General features: G+C 51.9%; 3 protein-coding genes and 2 non-coding genes across 5 annotated transcripts; 3 read left to right on the forward strand and 2 right to left on the reverse strand.

Moving 5' to 3' along the window:
• Nucleotides 1-3,843: 3,843 nt before the first annotated feature.
• On the forward strand, nucleotides 3,844-11,911 carry PWWP3A (PWWP domain containing 3A, DNA repair factor). The gene is made up of 13 exons (XM_054291029.1): nucleotides 3,844-3,928; nucleotides 4,314-4,405; nucleotides 4,499-4,569; nucleotides 5,004-5,897; nucleotides 6,650-6,763; nucleotides 7,099-7,169; nucleotides 7,611-7,687; nucleotides 8,137-8,197; nucleotides 8,901-8,976; nucleotides 9,236-9,286; nucleotides 9,423-9,853; nucleotides 10,934-11,022; nucleotides 11,610-11,911. Exons 1-13 carry the CDS (start codon nucleotides 3,872-3,874, stop codon nucleotides 11,683-11,685), a joined length of 2,160 nt encoding a protein of 719 aa, XP_054147004.1. The 5' UTR covers nucleotides 3,844-3,871; the 3' UTR covers nucleotides 11,686-11,911.
• Nucleotides 11,912-13,568: 1,657 nt separating this feature from the next.
• Nucleotides 13,569-13,641, reverse strand: TRNAF-GAA (transfer RNA phenylalanine (anticodon GAA)). Its single transcript has one exon. It is a non-coding gene; the product is annotated as a tRNA-Phe (tRNA).
• A 225-nt stretch (nucleotides 13,642-13,866) lies between these two features.
• TRNAN-GUU (transfer RNA asparagine (anticodon GUU)) lies at nucleotides 13,867-13,940 on the forward strand. Its single transcript has one exon. It is a non-coding gene; the product is annotated as a tRNA-Asn (tRNA).
• A 224-nt stretch (nucleotides 13,941-14,164) lies between these two features.
• On the forward strand, nucleotides 14,165-18,542 carry NDUFS7 (NADH:ubiquinone oxidoreductase core subunit S7). Its single transcript, XM_054290850.1, has 8 exons — nucleotides 14,165-14,240; nucleotides 14,468-14,504; nucleotides 14,729-14,797; nucleotides 15,097-15,211; nucleotides 15,934-16,113; nucleotides 16,813-16,859; nucleotides 17,765-17,853; nucleotides 18,355-18,542. The coding sequence occupies exons 1-8, from the start codon at nucleotides 14,225-14,227 to the stop codon at nucleotides 18,450-18,452; spliced, it is 651 nt and encodes a 216-aa protein (XP_054146825.1). The 5' UTR covers nucleotides 14,165-14,224; the 3' UTR covers nucleotides 18,453-18,542.
• A 998-nt stretch (nucleotides 18,543-19,540) lies between these two features.
• On the reverse strand, nucleotides 19,541-22,253 carry GAMT (guanidinoacetate N-methyltransferase). The gene is made up of 6 exons (XM_054290857.1): nucleotides 22,047-22,253; nucleotides 21,045-21,190; nucleotides 20,901-20,964; nucleotides 20,013-20,080; nucleotides 19,813-19,923; nucleotides 19,541-19,686 (listed from the first exon to the last, which is right to left on the reverse strand). Exons 1-6 carry the CDS (start codon nucleotides 22,228-22,230, stop codon nucleotides 19,546-19,548), a joined length of 714 nt encoding a protein of 237 aa, XP_054146832.1. The 5' UTR covers nucleotides 22,231-22,253; the 3' UTR covers nucleotides 19,541-19,545.
• Nucleotides 22,254-22,664: the final 411 nt, after the last annotated feature.

Raw genomic sequence — 22,664 nt, forward strand, 5'->3', positions numbered from 1 at the left:
TTTTTAAGGCAGGAAAAAGAATAACCAAACCATTTACAAATTTTGAGAGAGAGCAAGTCAGCAAAAGCCATATTCCATGTGGGAATTGCAGGTTGAGCCCTAAGGGAGCAACCATCCCCTGCACCCCCACATTTTGGGCTTAGAATGATGTGTTCAGGGTAAAAATCCCACCAAATTTATACAGGAGGTTCACTCCCCCAGAATGGGGTTGCAGAATTGAGCAGCTGAGGCAGGAAGGGGAAAAAAACCCCAAAATTGGATGTTTTGCCAAAGGTGATGCAGCAGTGACGGACCTGAGGGTGACAGAGCAGGGGGAGGAAAATTGGATTTGGGATTTTTCTCCAGCACGAACAGAAATCAAAATATCTCAGAGTGAGGATCCATCCTGGAGCTCAGGGGGTTTGGGGAGCCCAAGACAGCAGAGAAATGGGGTGTTCAAGAGGAGTTTTGAGCGGGGAAAAAAATCATGGCTTGGCCTGAGCTGCACTTTTTGAACTTGAACTGCTCTTTTGTGGGGAGTAGCTGCCCAGAGAGGTGTCCCAGGGTGAAACAAAGCCTCTGATCCCGTGGGACTCTGCAGCAAAGGGAAATTCCCCCTTATTTTGCATTTTTGGCATTTTTCCCTCTTCTTTTCCTAACCCTGAGGGCTGAGCCTTGCAGGGTGCTCAGCTCCAGCTCTGTGTTGTGTCTCTGTGGGACCTGAACTCTGCCTTGTTGTTCCCCAAGCCAGGTTTTAAAGACTATTTTCTATCCTTTGACATGAAATGCTGATTAATGACCAGGCTGGCACCCCCAGAGCCTGCAGAGCAGGGAAGAGGCTGAGAAACAGCTGCAGGATTCCCAATAAAATGGGAATTACATTGACAAATCAATTACACAGACTATCTCCAGCAGTGGGATGAAGGAGGGAACTGCAAAGCAAACCAGAACTGGAGTTTATTTATTATTATTGTTATTCCACAGGTATTTAAAGATGGGGAAAATGCACTCCTGGTGGGGAGTGTTTCCTGATGGGGAGGTGAATTTTGGTCTGTTTGCAGAGTGTGTTTGAGTGAGTGCTGCAGTGTGGTGGTGACCAAGTAGAGACAGTGAATAAAACATCAAACCTCTGAGCGTGGGCTCTGTGTTTGCTGTTTTACTTAAAAATCTAAAGATTAGGGATGGAATGGGTTGGTGTTCTAAGCTGGTAAGGAACTGAGTTTTTTAAGAAGTTGTAGTTCAACCAGTTTGTGAAAAGTGGATATTATGTGGCTCTACAGATATTTATTATATGTATTTTGTTGTATTGATTAGTAGTGCTGTATTAACATTTTTATAGTGGGGTAAATGTAGTTTTGTAGTTAAAAGGTAATTTTTGTAGTTAAAATAGGAACTGTGTATATGGGATATTTTTTAAAGGAATGAGGTACTTGCACAGGACACCAATCTTTCAGAGAAAAAGAATTTATTGTCCCATTATCAGAAGAAATGAACTTTTTCCTACCTTGCTCAGCCCTGAAGACACCTCAGGATTCAGAGGAAGAAGTTGACACTGACCAGACAGAATTCTGTGTTTGAATGGAATTTATGCATAATGTATGAATATGCAACAGGTTATTGTTTTTAAGGGTTAATCTTCTGTTCACTGTGTCCTTTTTTGGGCTTATTTTACCCAGAAAGAGCTACCCAGACATCCATAACTCTTTGTTCTTATTGTCTCATATTGTCCTAATCCAAATTGTCCATATTATAATTACTCTAATTACATTGCTATTTTTATAACCATTCTATCTATCTGCTGTGAGTGCCTCATTCCTTTCTTAAAAAAAATCCCACGTACATAGTTACATGATGTTATAACCTAAACTATATTTAACACACTACTTAAATAATTAATACAGCATAATTTAATATGTAAATTAATACAGCATAACCGTAACATAACACGTATAATATTCACTTTAATATTTGCTAAAAGCCCATATAAAATACGCATTTTTCACAACGGTGACCCTGCCCATGGCCGGGCTCGCAGCTCCCGCCCAAACCATCATATGACGTCACAGCTCCTGCCTATGACGTCACTCGCCCCGTTGCCATGCCGCCCTCCCCAGACTAGGAGCGGCTTCCGCCCAACTGGCCAATAGAAGATGGTAGGCGTGGCTAAGGCAGCAGCGCGCACTCTGATTGGATGAGCCTCGTGTTTTGGCCTCGGCGAGGAGGGCGGGGCGCCAAGCGGCGCTCGCTGATTGGTCCGGGGGGGCGGTGCCGGGCGGCGCGCACGGCGCGTGCGCAGACCCTCCTGTGGAGGGCGGCGTTGTCGGGAGCGCGCACGGTAACTGTGCCCCCTCCCCCCCAAGCCCCCCGGGCCTTAAAGCGGGATCTGGGGGTGAGACGGTGGTCTGGGGCCCATCACCGGCATCGGGGTTGTGTTTGGGAGTCTCGCCCGTCCTATGACCGGGCGAAGCGGGGAGCCCTGTCCCTCCCTTCCCCGAGGCGTTTTGGGGGGGGTCCCGTTGTTGCCCTCAGCAGGGAAGGTTGTGGGGTGACCCCTGTGAAGGGAGGGTGTTGAGGAGTTCCGTGCTCCCCCTCACCGCGGTGTTTTGGGGGTGCTGTTCTTCCCCTCCCCGAGGCGTTTTTGGGGGTGTCCTGTTCTTCCCCGAGGCGTTTTTGAGGGGGTCCCGTCCCTCCCCTCCCCGAGGCATTTTGGGGTAGTCTCGTCACTCCCCTCACAGAGCGCTTGGACCGTTCCATCCCTCCCGGAGGGGGGTTTGGGGTCCCGTCCCTAATGGAGGGAGCTCTGTACGGGGGGTCCCGTCCCATCCTTCCCCTCACTGATACGGCTTTGGGGGCCCTGTCCCGTCCCTCACCGAGTGCGGGACTCTGGGTGTCTCTGCCCTCAGCGAGGGCGGTTTGGGGAAGGGTCCCGTCCCTCCCTTCACGGTGCCGGGGGGGTTCGTGCGCTCCCGTCCTTCCCCTCACGGTACCGGGGGAGTTCGTGCGCTCCCATCCTTCCCCTCACGGTACCGGGGGGGTTCGTGCGGTGCCGTCCCTCCCCTCACGTGGGGCCGGGCGGTTCCCGCTGTGCCCGCGCCGCCTCACGGGGCCCCGCACCGGTCCCGCACCGGCCCCGCCGTTCCGGGCTCCGCTAACGGCCCCTCGTCCCTCTCTCCTTCCCTCCCTCCTTCTCTCCCTCCGCAGGGCCGCGATCCCGGAGCCGCGGCCATCCCAGCACCTGGAGCTTGTAAGTACAGGAAGATCTTTAGTATGTGTTTTTTTAAAGCCCGTAAGGAAGCCCTGAGGGCTCTGAGGCTGCTCTGCTCGTGTTTCTGTTGCAAATCGTCTATAAAAATTGGCATCAAACGACGTGTAAAATATCCAGAGCGTTATTTTGAGGGTGTAGTTCCCTGTTTTCAGGGTTTGGTCGCAGGAAGCTGTGGATTGGGCAGGCCCATGGCTGCATTGTGTAATTGCTGATAGTGTTTTCCTCACACAGTGAGAGCCGCTTGTGCTCCTGGAATTATGGAATTCTTGAATCCTGGGGTTGTTTGGGTTGGAAGGACCTAAAGCCTATCCAGTCCCATCCCTTTCACTATCCCTGGTTGCTCCAAACCTTGTCCAGCCTGGCCTTGGACACTTCCAGGAATGGGGCAGCCACAGCTTCTACAGAAAAATGGAATTTAAGATATAATATTGGGGAAGCTGCAGAGTAATATCAGTGCAGTGATCCCTTCACTGGTAACAATAATAACTATAGTAATATGTTTGATTAAATCCTGTATTTCCTTCAAAAAACAAAGACTACAATGGAAAAAGGTGGGTGACTCCTTTATTCCCTTTTTCTCCCCTCAGAACACCTTGGCAATTGCCCTCTTCCACGTGAAGCTCAACCATGACTGACCAAGAATTCATTCTCTGCAAGTGGAAGAGGCGTTTGTGGCCAGCCAAGGTGAGGAGGAACGAGGAAATGTTTGTGGAGGTTGCTTGGAGCAGAGCAGGAAGGAAGGGAGAGGTCTCAGCAAACGTGTCTGAGCTTGTGTGAGCTGTGGAGATGCCAAGAGGAAAAATGGAGATGGCCTGGAGCCATGGGGAATAACTTCTCATTGCCAGACGGCAGGGTTGGATGGGGCATTGGGGAAAAATTCCACCCTGGGATGGATTTCCAGAGCAGCCTGGGATGAAATGGGATTTAAGGTCCCTTCCCAACCAATCCATCCTGGGATTTTATCATTCCACGATCCCAAGGCTGCTCCCAGGCACTGTCAAGCTGCTCTTGGAGAAACGTTTTGCTCTTGGTCAGGATTTTCAATGGAGATTTCTCACTTTTATTGTAGGTTTTGTGCAAACCTGGAGTTGCTGGGAGCAGTCCTGTTGCCACCACAAAAAGGATGGGATTTAAAGCTGAAATCCTTGGCTTGGAGAAGCAGTTGAGTATCCTTGTTCCTATCCCACCTTTGCATTCTCAGAGGTTAAAAACATAAGGGGAAGAAAGGAATCCTTTTCTCTTTTTGTGTTCCAGGGTCAGTGTGAGCTCTGCAAACGTGGTTCCCCTGACAGAGGAGAGGATCAAGGCCATCGCCTCCACCCTGGGTGAGGAGGGAGGGGCCCAAATGTGCTGCTTTTTGTCTTTTCTGGGTGAAAAATACCTCTAAAAACTCAGCCCCAAATGTGCTACTTTGTGCCTTTTCTGGGTGAAGAATCCCCCACAGAAACTCAGCCTGGGGGGATAAAACTTGTATATTTCACTTTATTTTCTTTTCCTTTTTCCATAAAGTTGGGAAATAGGTTAAAAATTCATCATTTTCTTCTTCCCTGGGGTGATTTGTTGGAGGGATGGTGAGGAAATTTGAGTTTCCCTCAAAATGAGGCACATCCAGCTTGATGTTTGTGTGTCTCCATCCTTTGCCTTGGGAACTGTGGGTGATTTCAGTGGTAAAAAATTCACCTTAAAGCAAATACTAGGAGTAACGTTTATGATGGAATAATGATGATAATTTCATTTATTGAATCTTTTTCCTCATCAGAGCAAAAGAAAACCATGAGTGAGGCCGTGGAGGAGCTGCAATATCGCTGTTCCCTTAAAATTGCCCTGGATATTCTCCATGAGATTGACTCCAGCACTCAAATGCCACTTGCAGAAGGACCAAATTCTGAATTTTCCCGGGAGAAATCTGCCCCACCCACCCCCTCCCACAGCTTCTCGTTGCGCTCTCGCTCGAAAAAATCAGAACCTGAGGCTGCCAAGAGGAAAAGGAAAGCTCAAAATAACTCTGGGATGAAGGATGATCCCAAAGCACGCAGCCAGGGAGGTTCTGTGGCTCCAGGGAGGAGTGGGAAAGCTCCTGGAGGTGGCACAAACCCTGCCAGGTGTGGTGCCAGGGACTCGAGTGTGGCACCAGCCCCTGATGGTCACAACTGCAAAAAAGCAGAACCAAAATCGTCACCCAGACAGAAAAAAATGCAGCCCAAAATGGGGAATGGAGTCTCCTGTAAGGCAGAGGTTGGAAAAAATCAGCAAGGAAGGAAAAGAAGATGGAGGGATGATTCCACCCAGGATCAAGCACAGGTGGCTCATGAGGAGGGGTCTCCCTCTGTCCCCTCTAAGTCTGGCACTGTGGAACCTTCCAGAAAGAAAGGAGCTCGGCCTGGGAGAGCATTCCTGGATTCCTGCAGTGAAACTGCCTCGGATGAGTTGGAGAAAAGCATCAGCAGTGAGAGTGAGAGCCTGGCAAAGCAGCTGGATGGGAGGAGAGAGGCAGAGGGTGGAAAACACCTGGATGGGGCAGACAGGAAATGCAGGAACCACCCTGGATCCTCACCTGGCCCTTCTGGTGCCTTCCCTCAGCCCCAGGAGCAGGAAAACCAGGATCCCTCACACCTGCCTGGGAGCAAAGCCCCTGACTCTGAGGAGGATGAAGGTGGGCAAATCCCTTGGGGGGAAGGGAAACCTTCATCCCATGTGGGACCTTGGAACGTTGCTTTGTTTTTGGGGAGTGGCTCTTGAATTGCTGATTTAATTCCTTTTGCTTTCCATTCCTGGGGAGCAGAAATGGAAACCATTCAGAGCTGAGGAGGCCTTGGGTGGTGGTTGGGTTTTCCATGGAAAACGGGGGGTTTTTTAGCTCACACTTGTTTTCCCTTACTGCTCTGTCTTTGGAAGGGGACCAGGACACCAGCTGGTTCATCACAGGTCCAGTTTATTAAAGAAAGCATCAAACACTTATACAGCAAATAATAAGCTTATGAATATTCTGTAAGCCAAGCAATCTATTGGTTAAACTATACCATGAACTCTTCCCCATTCCTTAGGGGTTACATCTCTCTTTTCTCATGTCTCTTTCACTATTTGTTATCCTACTACAGCTAGGCCCAAGGACACGCTGTCTCACAGGTGCAGGACTTGGAATTAGCCACTGCTTTGTACTTTTCCATTCTCTAGTCTCCTAAATTTCCCAACACTGCTCTCTGATAAATTGAGATTAAGTGTCTCTGAATGAGGTCCTGAGAGCAGCCCCATTTTTTTCCCCTTTTATCCACATGATCAGTGAATTAGGATTCCCTAATTAAAGTGTGCAGGTGTCTCAGGTCCCCTCTGGGTCACACTCAGGTGTCTCTCACCTGCTCTGAAGCTGATCCTGTCCTAATCCCTGGATCCTGGTGCTGTTGGCAGGGCTGGAAGCCTCTGGGATGTGTTCCAGGAGAGTTTCCTCGGAGAGCCTCCCTCCACTCTCACCTCTGGCCGATGAAGAGGAGGAAAATTTCCCCAGTGTTCTGTCCCATCGAGGTGAGACAGCAGCACACAGGGCTGAGGCTTTTCCTGCTGGGGGAGCTTCAGTTTGCCTGAAATCCCTGGGGATTCCAGGAGGGGATCCAGCTGTGTCCAGGCTTGGGATAAAATGCATTTCCTGAGCATTTTACTGCAGAATGAAATGAAAAAATCCTTGAAACTGGATAAGGGCCTGGCATTGAATTTGCTGGGTTTCAGTTCAGGACTCTGTGCTGCATTTTGGGGTCACTGTAAAAGCACTGGAGAGAAACTCCTGGAGTAGAAGAAGAGATGGGCAGCACCTGTTTTGTTTTATTGTTTTTAAGGAAAATTTCCCCTTTTTTTCACCCCAGAACCCAAATTCTTCGAGGAGGGGATGTTGGTGTGGTGCAAGCTGCGGCGCTATCCCTACTGGCCAGCCGTGGTAAGAGCAGCTCCTGCTTCCTCATATCCTGCTGATAAGGAGCAACTCCCATCTCTGGAGTGACTTTTGCCCTTCCTGGAAGTGTTAAAAACCTTCCAGTAGAAGCATTTCGAAATTGATAGAAGTAAATTTGTGCTAAAAGCACTCAAAATGTGGTCACTTGACAGCTGTTTGTGCAGAGCACAAGATTATCCCAGTTCCTTTGTCATGGAGCAGAACTTTGTTCCCAATTTGCAAAAGAAAGGGGAGGCTCTTTGTGCACTGAAAATGTTCCCTTTGGGGAACTGATTGCTGCTTCCTCTTGAGTTTTTCATATTTGTGTAATAAAGGAAAGTTACAGCAACAGGCGAAATTTAAGTGTGGGTTGTAGTGCGTGATATCCACAGAAAAATATCCCTGATTATCAAGATCAGGATTTTTGAGGCTTTATCCTCTCTCCAGGTGAAAGCAGTGAAGAGGAAGCACCGGAGGGCCTGTGTGCTCTTCATAGATGGCACCACAAATGAGAAGAAAAAAGGGTAAATGTGGATTTCCATCCCATCCTGAATTTCCAGTCTCTGATATTCCCGGGGCAGGGTGAGGACAAACCTCTCCAGGTTGATCTGGGAGGGAGGGGCTGGGCCAGGTGAGGGTTGGAGGTGCTTTGTCATGCTGCAGGTTGAGGCAGCTCCCTGTCCCTGGGAAGAGCTGAGGAGTTGAAAACAAAACAAAAAAATCCCTGGAATGTAGAAAAACTTTCCAAGAACTTTCTGGAAACACTGAGCTGCCTTTAACTTTTCTCTAAACCAGGTACTTCTCATTTGTTAGAAGATTCCATACTTTTAACTTGCTCTGAAAGCAAAAACCATTAAAATTTGTGCTCCTGAATTCCTTGGGAAATGGGATTTTTGGGGAGAAGCAGAACTGCAGTAAATAAAGAGGGAAGTGGGGCAGTTGAGTTGCACCTCTGACTTTGTTTCTTTAAAAGTTTCTCAGTGTCTCTGAAGAGCCTGAAGCACTTTGACTGTGAGGAGAAGCAGGAGCTCATTGTGAGTATCCCAGAGATGTGGAACTGCAGGGTTTGGGCAAATACAGTGGGAAATTAAGATATAAATGGCCAGGGGGGGAATGTGGGGTTTAACCCCCTCTCAAAGCCACTCTCATCCCTGTGACAGCTCTGCCAGGAGTTGCTTTAATGCAAGGAAAAAATTGTCATGGACTATTTCTTAGAGGTCTCTTCCAACTTCATTATTCTGTGATTCTGTGTGAGTGCCCACAGCCAGCCAGCTGCTCCCAAGCTCCCTGAGCACACCCTAGAGGAGCAGCATGTCTTCCAAGAGTAACAATGGCTGATGGCAATAATGACCCAGTGAAAAATCAGAGTGTGCCATCCTTTCCTGTCTCCTAACTGTTGGATCTCGTGGCTTTCCTCTGTTCTCACATCCAGGAGCACCCTGGTTGTGAGCCCTTGTGGTGATGGGTCTCCAGCACTTGGGAACAGGGAGGAGAGCTGATCTCACCAGCACATGAAATACTTGCACGGCATTGTCTTACAAAAGACAATGGACATCATTTGAATAATGCCAGGAGTGCTAAATTGAGACAGAAAGGTTGAAGAGCAAGGTTTGGTTTTCTGCTTAAAACAGATTGCTATTTCAGAGCCATTCATAGGGATTTTGGTCCATGGCATCCTGGGCTGAAACTCTTGGGGAGCTGCTGGATTTGGGACAGCAAATCCTCCTTGCTTTGCAGGAACGAGCCAAGGAGAATTATTCCAGGGAAATCGAGTGGTGCCTCCAGCTGATCCAGGACTATCGGATCCGAGTGGGTGAGGAGGGGCAGTGGCCATGGAACCACCAAATCCCAGCTTGGCTTGGGTGGGAAGGACCCTCAACCCCATCCAGTCCCCTCCTGCCATGGCAGGGACACTTTCCACCATCCCAGGGTGCTCCAAGCCCTGTCCAGCCTGGATTTGGGCACTCCCAGCTTCTCTGGGATCTCATCCTGAGATCCACCAGGAAAAGGGAACCCCAGGTTTTGATTTCTGGGTGAGTGGAACTGATCTCTGCCCCTGTTTTGGGTTTTAGGCTGTCGTTCTTTCACTGGGTCCTTCCTGGAGTATTTTGCTGCTGATATCAGTAAGTGAATCCATTCCTTTGGGAAAAAAACTCCTCTGAGCAATAAAATTCCTTCTTTTCTATCGACATGGCTATAAAAACCCTTTGTAATGTTGAAAACCCATTTCAATAGAAATTGTTGTGGTTTCTCTTTCAGGCTACCCAGTGAGGAAAGAGGGGTACCAGAGTGCGGTGCAGATGGCATTCCCAAACACAGGGGAGGAAGGGGCTGGAGAGTCTTCCTCAGACACCTCCCCACAGAAACCCCCCAGGAAACTCCTCCCTGACAGGACCAGAGCTGCCAGGGACAGGGAGAACAAGAAGCTGGTGGAGTTCATAGTGAAGAGCAAAGGGGCTGAAGAGCATCTCCTGGGGATCTTGAAAAGTGGCAAACAATCGCGCTGGCTGAAGAAATTCCTGAATTCCAGCCGCTACATCACCTGTGTGGAGACTTACCTGGAGGATGAGGAGCAGCTGGACCTGGTGGTTGGGTACCTGAAGGAGGTCTACAGGGAGATGGACACCAAGAACCTGCACCAGATCCTGGGGGATGGCATCAGATTCATCTCAGATGTGCTTTTACCTGAGGTGAGGGAGCCTGAAACAGGAGGAGAAATGAACTGGGGCGTGATAAATGACACAAATTTATTCCAGCGACTTGAGTGGATCGCTGGGGGTGAGAGAAAGACGGACGAGAATCTTGTTTCTTGATCAGAAGGCTGGATTTATTGATATATGATATATAATACATTATAACTATACTAAATAGCATAAAGAGAGAAGTTGCAGAGCTGCTAAGCTAAGAATAGAAAGAAAGAATCTATAACAAAGTTGTGTCTAGGGACTCTGTCCCCACCTTGCTCTTGTGATTGGCTCTTAATTAAAAACATGAAACATGAACCAATCACAGGTGCATCTTATTGCATTTTACAGTAGCTAATAATAATTGTTTACATTTTCTTTTTGGGGGCCCTTGCTTCCCAGAAAACGAACAAGTTTTAAAGAAAGGATTTTTGTGACAAAATGTCTGCGACACAAATTCCCATGATTTATTCCTTTGTTGTGGTGTGGTTCCTATGGAATGATGTGGGGAGAGTTCCCAAAGCTGAGCCAGGCAGGAATATCCACCCCTGCCTACAGCCTGACTCACTCAAATGCTGATTTTTAAGCACAGAAAGGAGAAGCTTCAGGTAGATTTGTTTTTAAAAGCAGACTGATAATTTCCTGGTATATTTTAATTACCTCTGAAATGCTTCAAAGCTTTTTTTGGGGGGTTTTTTATTGAATTTGGTAACTTCTCAGGGTTTTCTTGTTCCTTTGTGTGTGTTGAGGTGGGGGGTGGTGTGTTGGCTGTTTCACAGTTGTTGTGGATACTTTGTGTTCTTCCCAGGAATTTTCCCAGGAGAACATTAACTCGTGTAGAAACAAAATTACTGTGAAGAATATTTTAATCAGAGCATAAAAATACCCCCCAGGGGATGATACAGAACAATTTTATATTTTTTATTTAAGAATTTCAGGCATTCAATGAGGAGTTTCATCCAAATTTTCTAAGTTACTGAGGAACCCTTTTCTCAAAACGTGCTCAGCTGAGGCAGTTTCAAATCCCTGGCTGTGGTTTAATTTTGCTTATTGATTATTATTATAAATTATTCAATGCTTTTCTAGGCCATCATCTGTGCCATTGCTGCTGTGGATGACATTGATTATGAGAAGGCAGAAGAGAAATACATTAAAGGACCCCCTGTGAGCAAAAGGTAGCTTTGTTTTCAGGATTTTCCAAGGGGTTTTCTCCTTTATTGTTGGATACAGAAAAGGTTTCAGGGTTTTTCAAGGGTTTTTCTCCTTTTTTTTTGGATACAGAGAAGGTTTCAGGATTTTCCAAGGGTTTTTCTCCTTTTTTTGGATACAGAAAATGTTTCAGGATTTTCCAAGGGGTTTTCTCCTTTTTTTTGGATACAGAAAAGGTTTCAGGATTTTCCAAGGGTTTTTACTCCTTCATTGTTGGATACAGAAAAGGTTTCAGGATTTTCCAAGGGTTTTTGCTCCTTTCTTGTTGGATACAGAAGAGGTTTCAGGATTTTCCAAGGGTTTTTACTCCTTTCTTGTTGGATACAGAAGAGGTTTCAGGATTTTCCAAGAGTTTTTACTCCTTTCTTGTTGGATACAGAGAAGGTTTCAGGTGAGGGCAGGAGAGCTCAGTGTCCTCCTCCTTTGAGGGACAAAATGTGGAAAATGTCCCAGCTGAGCTACTCCAACCCTGCAAATTTAATTTGTCCAGGTGATGTAATCTGGACAATAACATCCTATTTTAACTTAAAACCTTTTCTATTTTTCTTTCCAGAGAGAGAGAATTGTTTGATGAGCAAGTCCTGGGAAGCAAAAAGCTCAAGACTGAGCCAGAACCTGTGGAGAGCTGAGGAGTGGCCAGGGCTGTCCTGGGGGCCACCAGGTGTAAATAACCATTGGTGATTTGTATAAAACGTGGCATTCTTTGTAAAGTCTGTGTGTATATTCCGAAACCCTCTGCTCCCAGCTCTTGCTGCTGCTTCATGGCCTCGCTGTGTTCAGGATCCAGTGGATCCTCATCCATCAGTGCCCTCCTGGGGGGTTTCCAGAGACCCCAGGGTTGTGCAGAGCTTCTGCTGCTCCCACGTGGGTTCTTTCAGCCAAACACCCGACTTGGGAAGGGATCTTGTCCTGCTCCTGATAAATCCAGGGGGTTCCTGGCAGGGAAATCAGATTGGTGCCCAGAGCTGCCACCTGGATCACAAACATTTGGGTTCTTGTTTTGTCCTCACGAGTCAAATTCCATGGGGAAGGAATCCAGGTTTGCTCAAACAAAATCATTCCCTTTTCCTCTCACTGAACCAGTGTATTGCCTCTTGTGAGGCTGTGAATTTTGGGAGGCTTTTAATTGTCTTTTTCTCATCTAAATTCCCAATTTAATCCTGCCCAGGTCCCTGCTCATCGTTGTTGGAGCTGTGGCACATGGAAGCAGTGTCACCAAGAACTAATTAATGATGAATAATGATAAATGATACATAAAACCCCCTGATTAGGGTTTTTCTGTGATAATGAAATAGGATCTCCTTGCTTGTCCAGTAAAACCCAAGATGATTTGAAATGAAGAAGTTGAAATTGGGATCCAGATGTCTATCCTGGCTGTAGTAATTATCTGAATATATTTTAATTACACTTTTAATTGCTCTGTGCTCTCTAATGAGTTTTTCCATGCAATCCTTATTCCCGTTATCTCAAGTACCTCAATTATAGGGACAGGCCAGGAAGTGTGAGGGTTTTATTAAAGCCTGTGACGAGGGATAATGAATTTTGTGGGTTAAGATAAAAAAATTAATGATGGAGTTAACTCAGAGCTGTGTGTGGCACTTTCCCTTTGGAGATGGAAAGGGGAGGGACTGCCTGCCCCTCATCCCAGTGCTCTGGGGTCATTTTGGAATTGAGGGGTTCAACTTCCCCCCTCCTTTCCATGAACCCTGTGTTCCCTTTTCCATCAAAACTCCTCGAGTTCTGCAAGGATTGTGTTCCAGACCTCACCTTCCCTGCAGCTGTGGAATCCTGGAATGGTTTGGGGTGGAAGGGACCTTGAAGGGCAGCCATGGGCAGGGACACCTCCCACTGTCCCCTGGGTGCTCCAGCCTGGCCTTGGGCACTGCCAGGGATCATCCTGAGCTTGTGCCACCCCCTTGCAGTGCTGCCCCACCGCTCACTCGCTGGCACTGGGCACCAGGCTCAGCCTCACCATGTATCAATCATGTGGATCAATAAAGTGGGATGAAGTGATTCATCAACATTTGCTGCTTTTGTTTGATTATTTTAATCTGTGCTGGGTGGTGCTTCCACCCCAGTGTTACAGCAGGTGAATATAGGATCTTACAGCTTTATCTGGTGCATAAAAACCGTCTCAGTCTCACATTATTAATCACTGGGAAATGAACTCGCTGGGTTTTGGTTTTGTGTTTTATTTAAAATGGGCTGACACACACTGCCTCTGCTTGTAATTGTCCAGTGTTAATTAATCCATGTTCCCTCAGCTGCCTCCTCAATGTAAGATAATGGACTCATATTTATTATTAATTCATATTTATTTAAAAATATTTATCACTAATCCAGTGTTACAGTCCTTCAGCCCTCTCTGGTGTGTGTGTGTTTCCAGGATATTAAAACAATCAAGTGCAGAGTCTGGGGAGAGGCTAACGAGCTCCGAAGCCTCGGGGGGTGTTTTGGGATGAAAACAGCGCTTTTGCAACCCCGATCCCGGGAGGGGAAAAAAAAAAGCTTCTGCCGAAACCCGGGATCGAACCAGGGACCTTTAGATCTTCAGTCTAACGCTCTCCCAACTGAGCTATTTCGGCTGCACGAGGGTGCTCCGCCCCCCCCACCCGTCACGGCCGGTGGCGCCACGCTGGGCGGGGGGACATGGGAGGGGACACGAGGGGATAGAGGGGCGGGATGGGGGACACGGGGCACAGGACAGGCGGGATGGGGGACACGGGCACGGGACAAGCGGGACGTGGGACAAAGGACATCAACACGGGACAGGCGGGACACGGTGCCAGGCGGGAGCCGGCGGCAACGCGGTCTCTGTGGCGCAATCGGTTAGCGCGTTCGGCTGTTAACCGAAAGGTTGGTGGTTCGAGCCCACCCAGGGACGTCCGCTCGTTATTTTCCTGCGCGATCGTGGCTCCGCAGCTCCAGGACAGGCACTCCCTGCCGAGTCCTGCGGCGGCTCCGGCACGGCCCCGCCCGCCGGGATCGTTTTGGGGTCGATTTCGGGTCCTTTTGGGATCGTTTTACCGCGGGCCGCGGCGGAGGCGGAGGGTGCCTGCGGAACTCCTGGCCCGGGACGCGTTTCCCGCCGGAGCGCTGAGGCGGTTTCGCGCCGGGCCCTTTAGCGGGTGCACCGCGCGCAGAGGTTGCCTGAAGGGCTGCGGAGAGATGGCGGCGCTGGGCCGTGAGCGGGGCCGGGACCGGGGACGGGGATAGGGGTGGGAACGGGCATGGGGATGGGGATGGGGATAGGGATGGGGACGGGCATGGGGATGGGGGACCGGGACCGGTCTGGGCACCGAAACAAGCCCCCGGCCCTCCGCCGAAGGAGTGACCGGGGGGAGCCCTGAGGGGACACCAGGCCCCGCCGTGGCCCACAGCCGGGCTGAGCTCTCCCGTTCTCTCCCGCAGGTCTCCGGCTCCCCGCGCACGGAGTGCTGGGCTGGCGGTGAGCCCGGGGCTGGGAGCACCGGGGCGGTGGGACCCTGGGCGGGGACAGCGCTGACCCCGGGGCTGGCGGTGGTGGGGCACCGGGGGGACCCCGGAGCCGCGGCTGAACGGCTCCCCGAGTTTGGGGGTGACTGGGGGCTCCTTCCCGCTGGGTTTGTGGAGCACCGGCTCCTGCGGGGGCTCTGTCACCCCTCACCTTGTGCGGGTCCTTTCTGTCCCCAGGCCCGGCTCTGTGAGTCCCGTGCTCGCCCAGCAGCTCCATCAGACGCCGGCGGCCGATCGCGCTGACAGGTGACAATTCCTGCCCTGGGGACAGGGAACAGCTGGTTGTGCCACCATTCCCGGGCGGGGGTCCCAGTGGCACCTCCTTGTGCTAAAATCCGGGGGGTTCTGGCAGCTCTGGAGCCCCGGGGAGAGGCAGCCAGGGGCTCTCTATGGTTGGGGTATGGCTGAGGGGCTCTGCCCCAGCCCCAAACCCACAGATCCCACTCTGCCACAAACAGAGGGGTGCCATTGTCATTCCTCAGCCCCGTGGAGGGCTAAATGCTGATTCTGCAAGGTAATAACTGGAGGGTGATGGTTCCTTTCAGCTCTGTCCAGGTCCAGAAGAGCTCTGCTGTTGTCCAGAGGAAATCCTACGTCCCCAGCAGCCGTGGCGAGTACGTCATTGCCAAGCTCGATGACCTGGTCAACTGGGCACGGCGGGTGAGTCCTGTGCCACCAGGCTCCCTGGCACCCAGGGACAGAGGGTGGCACACCAGAGGCACCTCCTGCTCGGGATAAAAATAGGCTCAGAGCTCCCTTGGCCGAGTTCTGTGGCCAGAGGGTGACACTGGGGTCCAGTGACACTGTGGGACACGGGCTGAGGGTGGGGGGGGGGTCTGGAACTGCCCTTTGGTCACAGGAAAAGGGACTTCTGAGTTGTCCCTGCCCTGTGGGGAAGGGTGGCACAAGTGACAGTGCCCTGGGTGTGCTGTGCTGTGCCTTAGCTGGGCTGGTCCTTATCTGGCCGCCACTGTCCCCATGGGGCTGTGAGCTATCCCTTCTCTGCTCTCCATGGGTGGCTCTGAGCTGTTCCCTCTCTGCTGTCCCCATGGGGCTCTGAGCTGTCCCCTCTCTGCTGTCCCCATGGGGCTCTGAGCTGTCCCTTTCTGCATTCCCTGGTGGCTCTGAGCTGTCCCTCTCTGCTGTCCCTGGGTGGCTCTGAGCTGTCCCTGGTGGCTCTGAGCTGTCCCTAGGTGGCTCTGAGCTGTCCCTGGTGGCTCTGAGCTGTCCCTGGTGGCTCTGAGGTGGCCTCAGCAGTGTCAGGGGATCAGCCCTGCAGCTCTCCCTGTACCCACTCCCCTTGCTCCGTGCGTTCTCCTCCTGGAACTCTCCCTCTGTGTGTGTCCCCCTGGCTGTCCCTGAGCCCCTGGCTGTCCCCACAGAGCTCCCTGTGGCCCATGACCTTCGGGCTGGCGTGCTGTGCCGTGGAGATGATGCACATGGCCGCCCCTCGCTACGACATGGATCGCTTCGGGGTCGTGTTCCGGGCCAGCCCCCGCCAGGCCGACGTCATGATCGTGGCAGGGACCCTCACCAACAAAATGGCCCCGGCCCTGCGCAAGGTATGGGGAGCTGTGGGATCTCAGCACAGCAGTGCTGATGTGCAGAGTCACCGAGACAACCCTTGGGGGGCTCGGAGGTCCTGGAATGTTGCCAGAAGTGTCTGGTGGCTGGACTTTGATCCTGCACAGGGAAACGACACCTGTATGAGGACGGGAGGATCACACTGGGATAAATGGTGAAGGGATAGGTTAATTAGAGTGTGAAACACAGGTTTTAGAATCTCGGTACAGGGGGGTTCTAGGGAGACAAGATGGAGGAATTAGGGCGTGTCCTGTCCTTCTTCTTCTCCTTCTTGGCCTCCATCTTCTGTGGTGGTGGCACTTTGGGATTGGTTCTTACTAAAAGTGCACTTGTCAATAAGGGTGAAAGGTATTGGGGAAAATAGGTAAATATCTTATACGTAGTTTAGGGTATAAAGATCAGTGACCGCCCCGAGGGCTCTCAGTGTGCACATGGCCGACGTGCTGTGCTCTGTCGGGCCGAGAGAAAATTTTGTAGATAAAAACTAATGAACACTGAAGACCGAGAAAAAACCTGGAGACTCTTTTCGTCCTTTGGAGCGCGGGCTGTCCCAAGGCCATCCCGAGCCTTTCCAGGCCATCAAAAACAGCCGAGAACGGGACAGGGAGCTTGGGGGCCTCGGGGAACTTGGGCACGGTGGGGAGGTGGGCATCACCCCAAACATCCCTGTTCTGCAGGTCTATGACCAGATGCCAGAGCCTCGCTACGTGGTGTCCATGGGGAGGTGAGTGCTGGCGTGTCCTCGCTGCTGTGGGGGGATTTTTTCACTTGTTTGTGTTTCTAAGTTCTTAAAAAGCCTTGTAGAGCAGAGAAATGTTCCTTCTGGGAGTGCTGTGTGTGAATCCTCCCAGGGATGGATTCAGGGGCTTTGCAGCTGCCAAACCTGTGTGTATCCAGAATGCCAGAGTTTCCTTTTGGCTGTTAAAATGCTTTTGCTGTGCTGGAATCTGCTCCATGGGGGAACTCAATTGAAATCTACTCCATGGGGAAACTTGGTTGGAATCTACTCCATGGGGGGATTCAGTTGGAATCTGCTCTGTGGGGGAACTCAATTGGAATCTGTTCCATGAGGGATTTGGTTGGAATCTGCTCCATGAGGGGACTCAGTTGCAATCTGTTCCATGGGGAAACTCAAATGGAATCTGTTCCATGAGGGATTCAGTTGGAATCTGCTCCATGAGGGGATTAATTTGGAATCTGCTCCATGGAGGAGCTGAATTGGAATCTGTTCATGAGGGACTCAGTTGGAATCTGCTCCATGGGGGATTCAGTTGGACTCCATGGTCTCAGAGTTCTTTTCCACCCTCAATAATTCCATGATTCTCGCCATTTTCTTTCCCCACAAGTTTTTTTTGTCCCCACTGGCTGAGGGTGGCCGGTCCAGGCTGGAACAGGGCAAATTCTGGGAAAGCTCTGAGGCAAAATGGAAGGGTTTGTAGCAGAGAGGGACGGCTGTGGCATCTGATTTGTGAGGGAGATGGGCACAGTTCAGCTGGCTTGGATTCATCTGAAACCCTCCCAGGCAGGGCAGTGTCAGCTGTGGAGTGGAGGCTCTGAGCCTGGCAGTGCCCACCTGCCCAGGGCCACCTTCCTTGGCCTCCTGCTCACCTTCCTGTCCCTGTCCTGCAGCTGTGCCAACGGTGGGGGCTACTACCACTACTCCTATTCAGTGGTGAGGGGCTGCGACCGCATCGTGCCCGTGGACATTTACGTGCCAGGTACAAGGGGCAGCTCCTCCTGGGAGCAGGGCAGGGAGAAGAGGGGGATTCTCTGCATTCAGGTGCAGCTTTGAAAGGTTTTCCTGTTTCAGTTTGGAAGGTTTTCCTGTTGCAGTTTGAGAGGTTTTCCTGTTGCAGTTTGAGAGGTTTTCCCGTTTCAGTTTGAAAGGTTTTCCTGTTTCAGTTTGAGAGGTTTTCCTGTTTCAGTTTGAAAGGTTTTCCTGTTGCAGCAGCTCCAGGGATTGTGGGGTGGGGAGGTTGTGATGGTGGTGGCACCATCAGTGGGGTGAGAGAGGGGTTTGGATACACTTTGATATTAAATAATTGCTATGTTTGATAAAGATCTTTATAAACAGCATCAATTTAGTTTCTTTGCACTCCACACAAAGTCAGAGGGCTCAGCTTTGGGATAAGTCCTGGGGTTGGCACCTCTGCTGGCTCCAGCTCTGTGCAGGTACCTGCCCTGAGACCTTCCTCCCTTCTCTCCTTTCTCTCTCTCAGGTTGCCCCCCCACAGCTGAGGCTCTGCTCTATGGGATCCTGCAGCTGCAGAGGAAAATCAAGAGGGAGAAGAGGATACAGATCTGGTACAGGAAATAGCCTTTATTTATGTCCCCACTCACTGCTCACATTTACGCACAAATCTGGCTCCTCTCACGCCTTCCAATAAAACTCTACCTAGTCCTGGTGCTTTTTTGTCTTTAATAAACCCCTCTGGTCTGAGGGGCTGAAAAACTGGGCTAAAAAGCAGGAGCTGAGTTTGGTAACACTGCTGAGTTGGTCTGAACAATCTGTCAGGGAAGTTGATGTCATATTGTGACATAAAGGCTTTGCCAGAATTATTTTTTTAGTTTTGTTGGGAAGTTTTGAGACCCAACACATGTCCAGGTGATTTCTGAGCACTCCCTGAGCTCGTCCCTTACTCACCACCTGCTCCTTGTTGGTAATTCCTACACAGGATTTAATAAACCCTGTTTATTAGGGGCCAGAAATTAATTCTGTTTCTGTAACAAGTCAAATACTGATGCTTAAAATCAGAATGTGATTAATAAATGTGAATGTAGAGCTCCTGAGCAGGGCAGGGATAAAGCAGCCTGTCCTGGATGCATCCCTGGAGCCTGGGATGAGGAATGGTCGTGCCTGAGGGACAAACAGACTTTGGAAAGACAAATAAATCGCTCGGGAACAGCAGTTTGGGTATTTCATTCCTTTTAATGGACTTTATCCCTTCTGGGGAGAGAGGAAACCTCATTTATTGAGCTTTGAGGGGGGGTTGGGGTGAGGATTTGCTGCCGTGGGCTTTGGCCAAAAATGTTGGGAAACTTCCCTGGGGAGTTGCTTCAGGAGAAGCTGAAATGCCTCAAAATGCCCCTGGTTTGGATTATTTGACTCTTGTGAGGAGCCACCTTGTGATTTCTCAAAATGATGCAGTTTTTAGAGGAAATGGCTGGTTCTTTTTGGCCAAAGGCTGTGAACCACACTGTGAAATTCCAGTTTATTGAGAATTTGAAGTCTTGAGGGGACAGAGCAGGGTGAGATCTTCCATAGAGCCCACAAGGACAGGGGGCTCCTGGGGCTGGGGGTTTCCTCTCCTTTTGTCCATCCCAAGCCTCCACCCATCTCTAAAGGATTTTAAGGAGATCAGAGCTGTTCTCCTCCTCCTCAGCTCACACCCAGCTCCTGCTCCCACCCCTCAGTGTTTGAGCACGGTGGGGGTGATCATCCTGGGGTGGGAGTAGTAGCGGCACTCGGGGGGCGGCTGCAGCTCCATCACCCTCGTGCTGATGTTCTCCCTCCTGAACCCGGCCTGCAGCAGCGGCCCCACCTGGGTTTCCTGCGGGAGAGGAGGGCAGGTGGGTGTCTCATGTGAGACAGCCAAGGAAAACCCCTCCGAGCTGCCCTCTGGCGTCCCGCAGCACCACAAATGAGTTCCACGGCTTCAGGGAGGGGAGCGGCTCACCTCAAACATCTTCTCGATGTCGCTGTACCTGGTTTTGAGCAGCTCCCCCCACGAGGTGAGGTTGCAGTAGGTGAGGACCCCTCCTGGCCGCAGCAGGCGGAAGGCGTGGCCCTGCCCCGGGAATTTTGGGAATTTTGGGAACTGGGGTCAGCTCCTCCCGCTCAGCCCCCGGCAGCCCCAGCTCCGCCCCGAGGTGTCACCTTGATGAAGTTGAACTGATGCGTGTGCCAGGTGTCCTCTGACAGAGGGTAGGTGTCGTACAGGATCCCTGCCCGGGAACAGGGGGCTGGCTGTTAGCTGGGAGAAACCTGAGGGGCTCCTGTGTCCCGGGAAAATCCCCCTCCACGGCCTGGAATTGCTCTGTTCCCATTGCAATTCCCTGCCCATGGCTCTGATCCCTGGAAGGCAGCGATGTGATGGCCCCCAGGACAAGGATCCGTCCCAGGACAAGGATCCATTTCCCCAGGACAAGCATCTGCTCCTCAGGACAAGGATCCAGCCCAGGACAAGGATCCATTTCCCCAGGACAAGGATCCAGCCCAGGACAAGGGGGAATGGGATCCATTTCCCCAGGACAAGGATCCACCCCAGGACAAGGATCCAGCCCAGGACAAGGATCCAGCCCAGGACAAGGATCTACTGCCCAGGACAAGGGGGAATGGAATTCATCCCAGGACAAGGATCCATTTCCCCAGGACAAGGATCTGATCCCCAGGACAAGAATCCACCCCAGGACAAGGATCTGCTCCTCAAGACAAGGATCTGCTCCCCAGGACAAGGATCCATTTCTCCAGGACAAGGATCTGCTCCCCAGGACAAGGATCCACCCCAGGACAAGGATCTGATCCCCAAGACAAGGATTCATTTCCCCAGGACAAGGATCCAGCCCAGGACAAGGACCCCAGGGACACAGCTGTGCCCTGTCCCCAGCCCCATGGGACAATCTGGTCTCCACCTGCACCCTGGCCAAACTGCTGCCCCTTTCCATGGCTCAGGGATGTCCTGGGATGCCCTGGGCTTTGCTGCACCCCTATTTTGCAGTGGGGTGCCCAGCCCAGCCCCTGCCCATCCTGCTGGTGCTGTCTCACCACTGAAGTGCCCGTCCGGCAGCGTTGGCACCACGTCCTCCCAGAGCCCCTTCAGGGGCACCACCTGCGGGTGGGGGGCACAGGGGTGAGCTTGGGGGGCCACAGGCATCCCCCAAGCCTGGCACAGCCCAGCGTGCCCCTGACCTTGTGCGGCTGTGCCTTGGCCCACTGCTCCAGGCGCCGGAAAACGCCCTCGTTGCACTCGATGATCCAGTGCTCGTCGATGCCGAATTCCTGCACCTTGGAGGCGGCGATGGCCATGCCAAACCCCACCTCCAGCACGCGGCCGCCTGCAGGTGGAACCCGGCACTCACAGCTCGGGGTTTTCTGTGCCTCAAACCCCTCCCCAAGCACTGAATTCTGAGCCGTTCTTTCCCCAGATTGAGCTCTTTGGGTGCGGGTTGGGAGCACGCGGTGCTGCTGGCACCGAGAAGTTGGGAGCAGCCTCATGTCCCTGTCACCTGCTGTCCCCTCAGCTGCCCTTGTCACCTGCTGTCCTCCCACAGTGGCCCTTTGTCCCCAACTAACACCCCAGGTGATCCCAGTGAGAAAAAACAACGTCCAACCCTCCCTCTGCCAGGGAAACGGCCCCAAAAGTGGCAGGGACATGGGAGGGCAAACAGCCCCAAAAGTGGCAGATCCTGGGAGGGGAAACAGCCCCAAAAGTGGGAGATTCTGCCAGGGAAACAGCCCCAAAAATGACAGATCCCAGGAGGGGAAAGAGCCCCTAAAGTGGGAGATTCTGGGAAGGGAAACAGCCCCAAAAGAGGCAGATCCCAGGAGGGGAAACAGCTCCAAAAGTGGCAGATCCTGGGAGGGGAAACAGCCCCAAAAGTAGCAGATCCCGGGAGGGGAAACAGCCCCAAAAGTGGCAGATCCCGGGAGGGAAAATAGCCCCAAAATCATTAGGGCCATGGGAGGTGGCTGCATCCCCTCCCCATGTCCCCATCCCTGGCACAAGGACACAAGTGCCACCATATCCCTGCTGCCCCGGGGGGCACATGCAGTGGGGGGCACATGCAGTGGGGTCTCCCAGCAGAACATCTCCCCCCACCCCAGCTGCTTTAGGGGAAGCTGCACCCCCAGCACACCCCAGAGCCCCCTGGGGAAGCTGCACCCCCAGCACACCCCAGAGCCCCCCGTTACCCTTGGATGCAGCCACGGTGGCCAGCGAGTGCATGTAGGGCGTCTCCCAGCGCTCCATCACCGGCTTGCCCAGGATCTCCAGGTGGGCATCGGGCTCATCGTAGCCAGCCTTGGCTTCCCTCCAGGCCGCCCTGCAATCCTCACCCTCGGCAAAGATCGGCCCTGCTGCTGCTCCGGAGCTCATGGCTGTGGGAGGAAAGTCCAGCTGGACAGGGAGGGAGGGAGGGAGAGAAAGGGCCACCGGGCTCTTGGCCGGCTTTAAATAGCCCTGCTGGAAAGTGCTGAGTGTGCACAGCCGGCTGGGGCCCCTCCGGGGATCGGGGCCTTATCGGGAATGGGAGTCGTTATCGGGAATGGGAGCACTTATCAGGAACAGGGCACCACGGGGCTGCCAGGCCTGAGGGGTCACCGGGGTGTCCCTGCTCATGGGCAATGGGACCCCCAGGGATGGGCAATGGGATCCCAGAATGGGGAATGAGACCCCTGGGGATGGGCAATGCGACCCTGGGATGGGCAATGGCACCCCCAGGATGGGCAGTGGGACCCTGGGATGGGCAATGGGATCCCAGAATGGGGAATGGGACCCCTGGGGATGGGCAATGGGATCCCAGAATGGGC

Source organism: Melozone crissalis, unplaced genomic scaffold (genome assembly GCF_028551555.1).
Source record: "Melozone crissalis strain CALT ecotype California unplaced genomic scaffold, PUWL_Pcris_2 ptg000088l_1, whole genome shotgun sequence".
Lineage (NCBI taxonomy): Eukaryota > Metazoa > Chordata > Aves > Passeriformes > Passerellidae > Melozone > Melozone crissalis.

Coding starts and splice junctions, on each gene's coding strand:
- PWWP3A (XM_054291029.1), top strand. CDS start 3,872: ATGACTGACCAAGAATTCATTCTCTGCAAGTGGAAGAGGCGTTTGTGG. Junction 7,170..7,610: donor ATCCCTACTGGCCAGCCGTG/GTAAGAGCAGCT, acceptor TCCTCTCTCCAG/GTGAAAGCAGTGAAGAGGAA. Junction 8,198..8,900: donor AGGAGAAGCAGGAGCTCATT/GTGAGTATCCCA, acceptor CTTGCTTTGCAG/GAACGAGCCAAGGAGAATTA.
- NDUFS7 (XM_054290850.1), top strand. Junction 16,860..17,764: donor TACGTGGTGTCCATGGGGAG/GTGAGTGCTGGC, acceptor CCTGTCCTGCAG/CTGTGCCAACGGTGGGGGCT. Junction 17,854..18,354: donor CGTGGACATTTACGTGCCAG/GTACAAGGGGCA, acceptor TCTCTCTCTCAG/GTTGCCCCCCCACAGCTGAG.
- GAMT (XM_054290857.1), bottom strand. CDS start 22,230: ATGAGCTCCGGAGCAGCAGCAGGGCCGATCTTTGCCGAGGGTGAGGAT. Junction 21,191..22,046: donor CACCGTGGCTGCATCCAAGG/GTAACGGGGGGC, acceptor TTCCACCTGCAG/GCGGCCGCGTGCTGGAGGTG. Junction 20,965..21,044: donor CCAAGGCACAGCCGCACAAG/GTCAGGGGCACG, acceptor CCCCACCCGCAG/GTGGTGCCCCTGAAGGGGCT.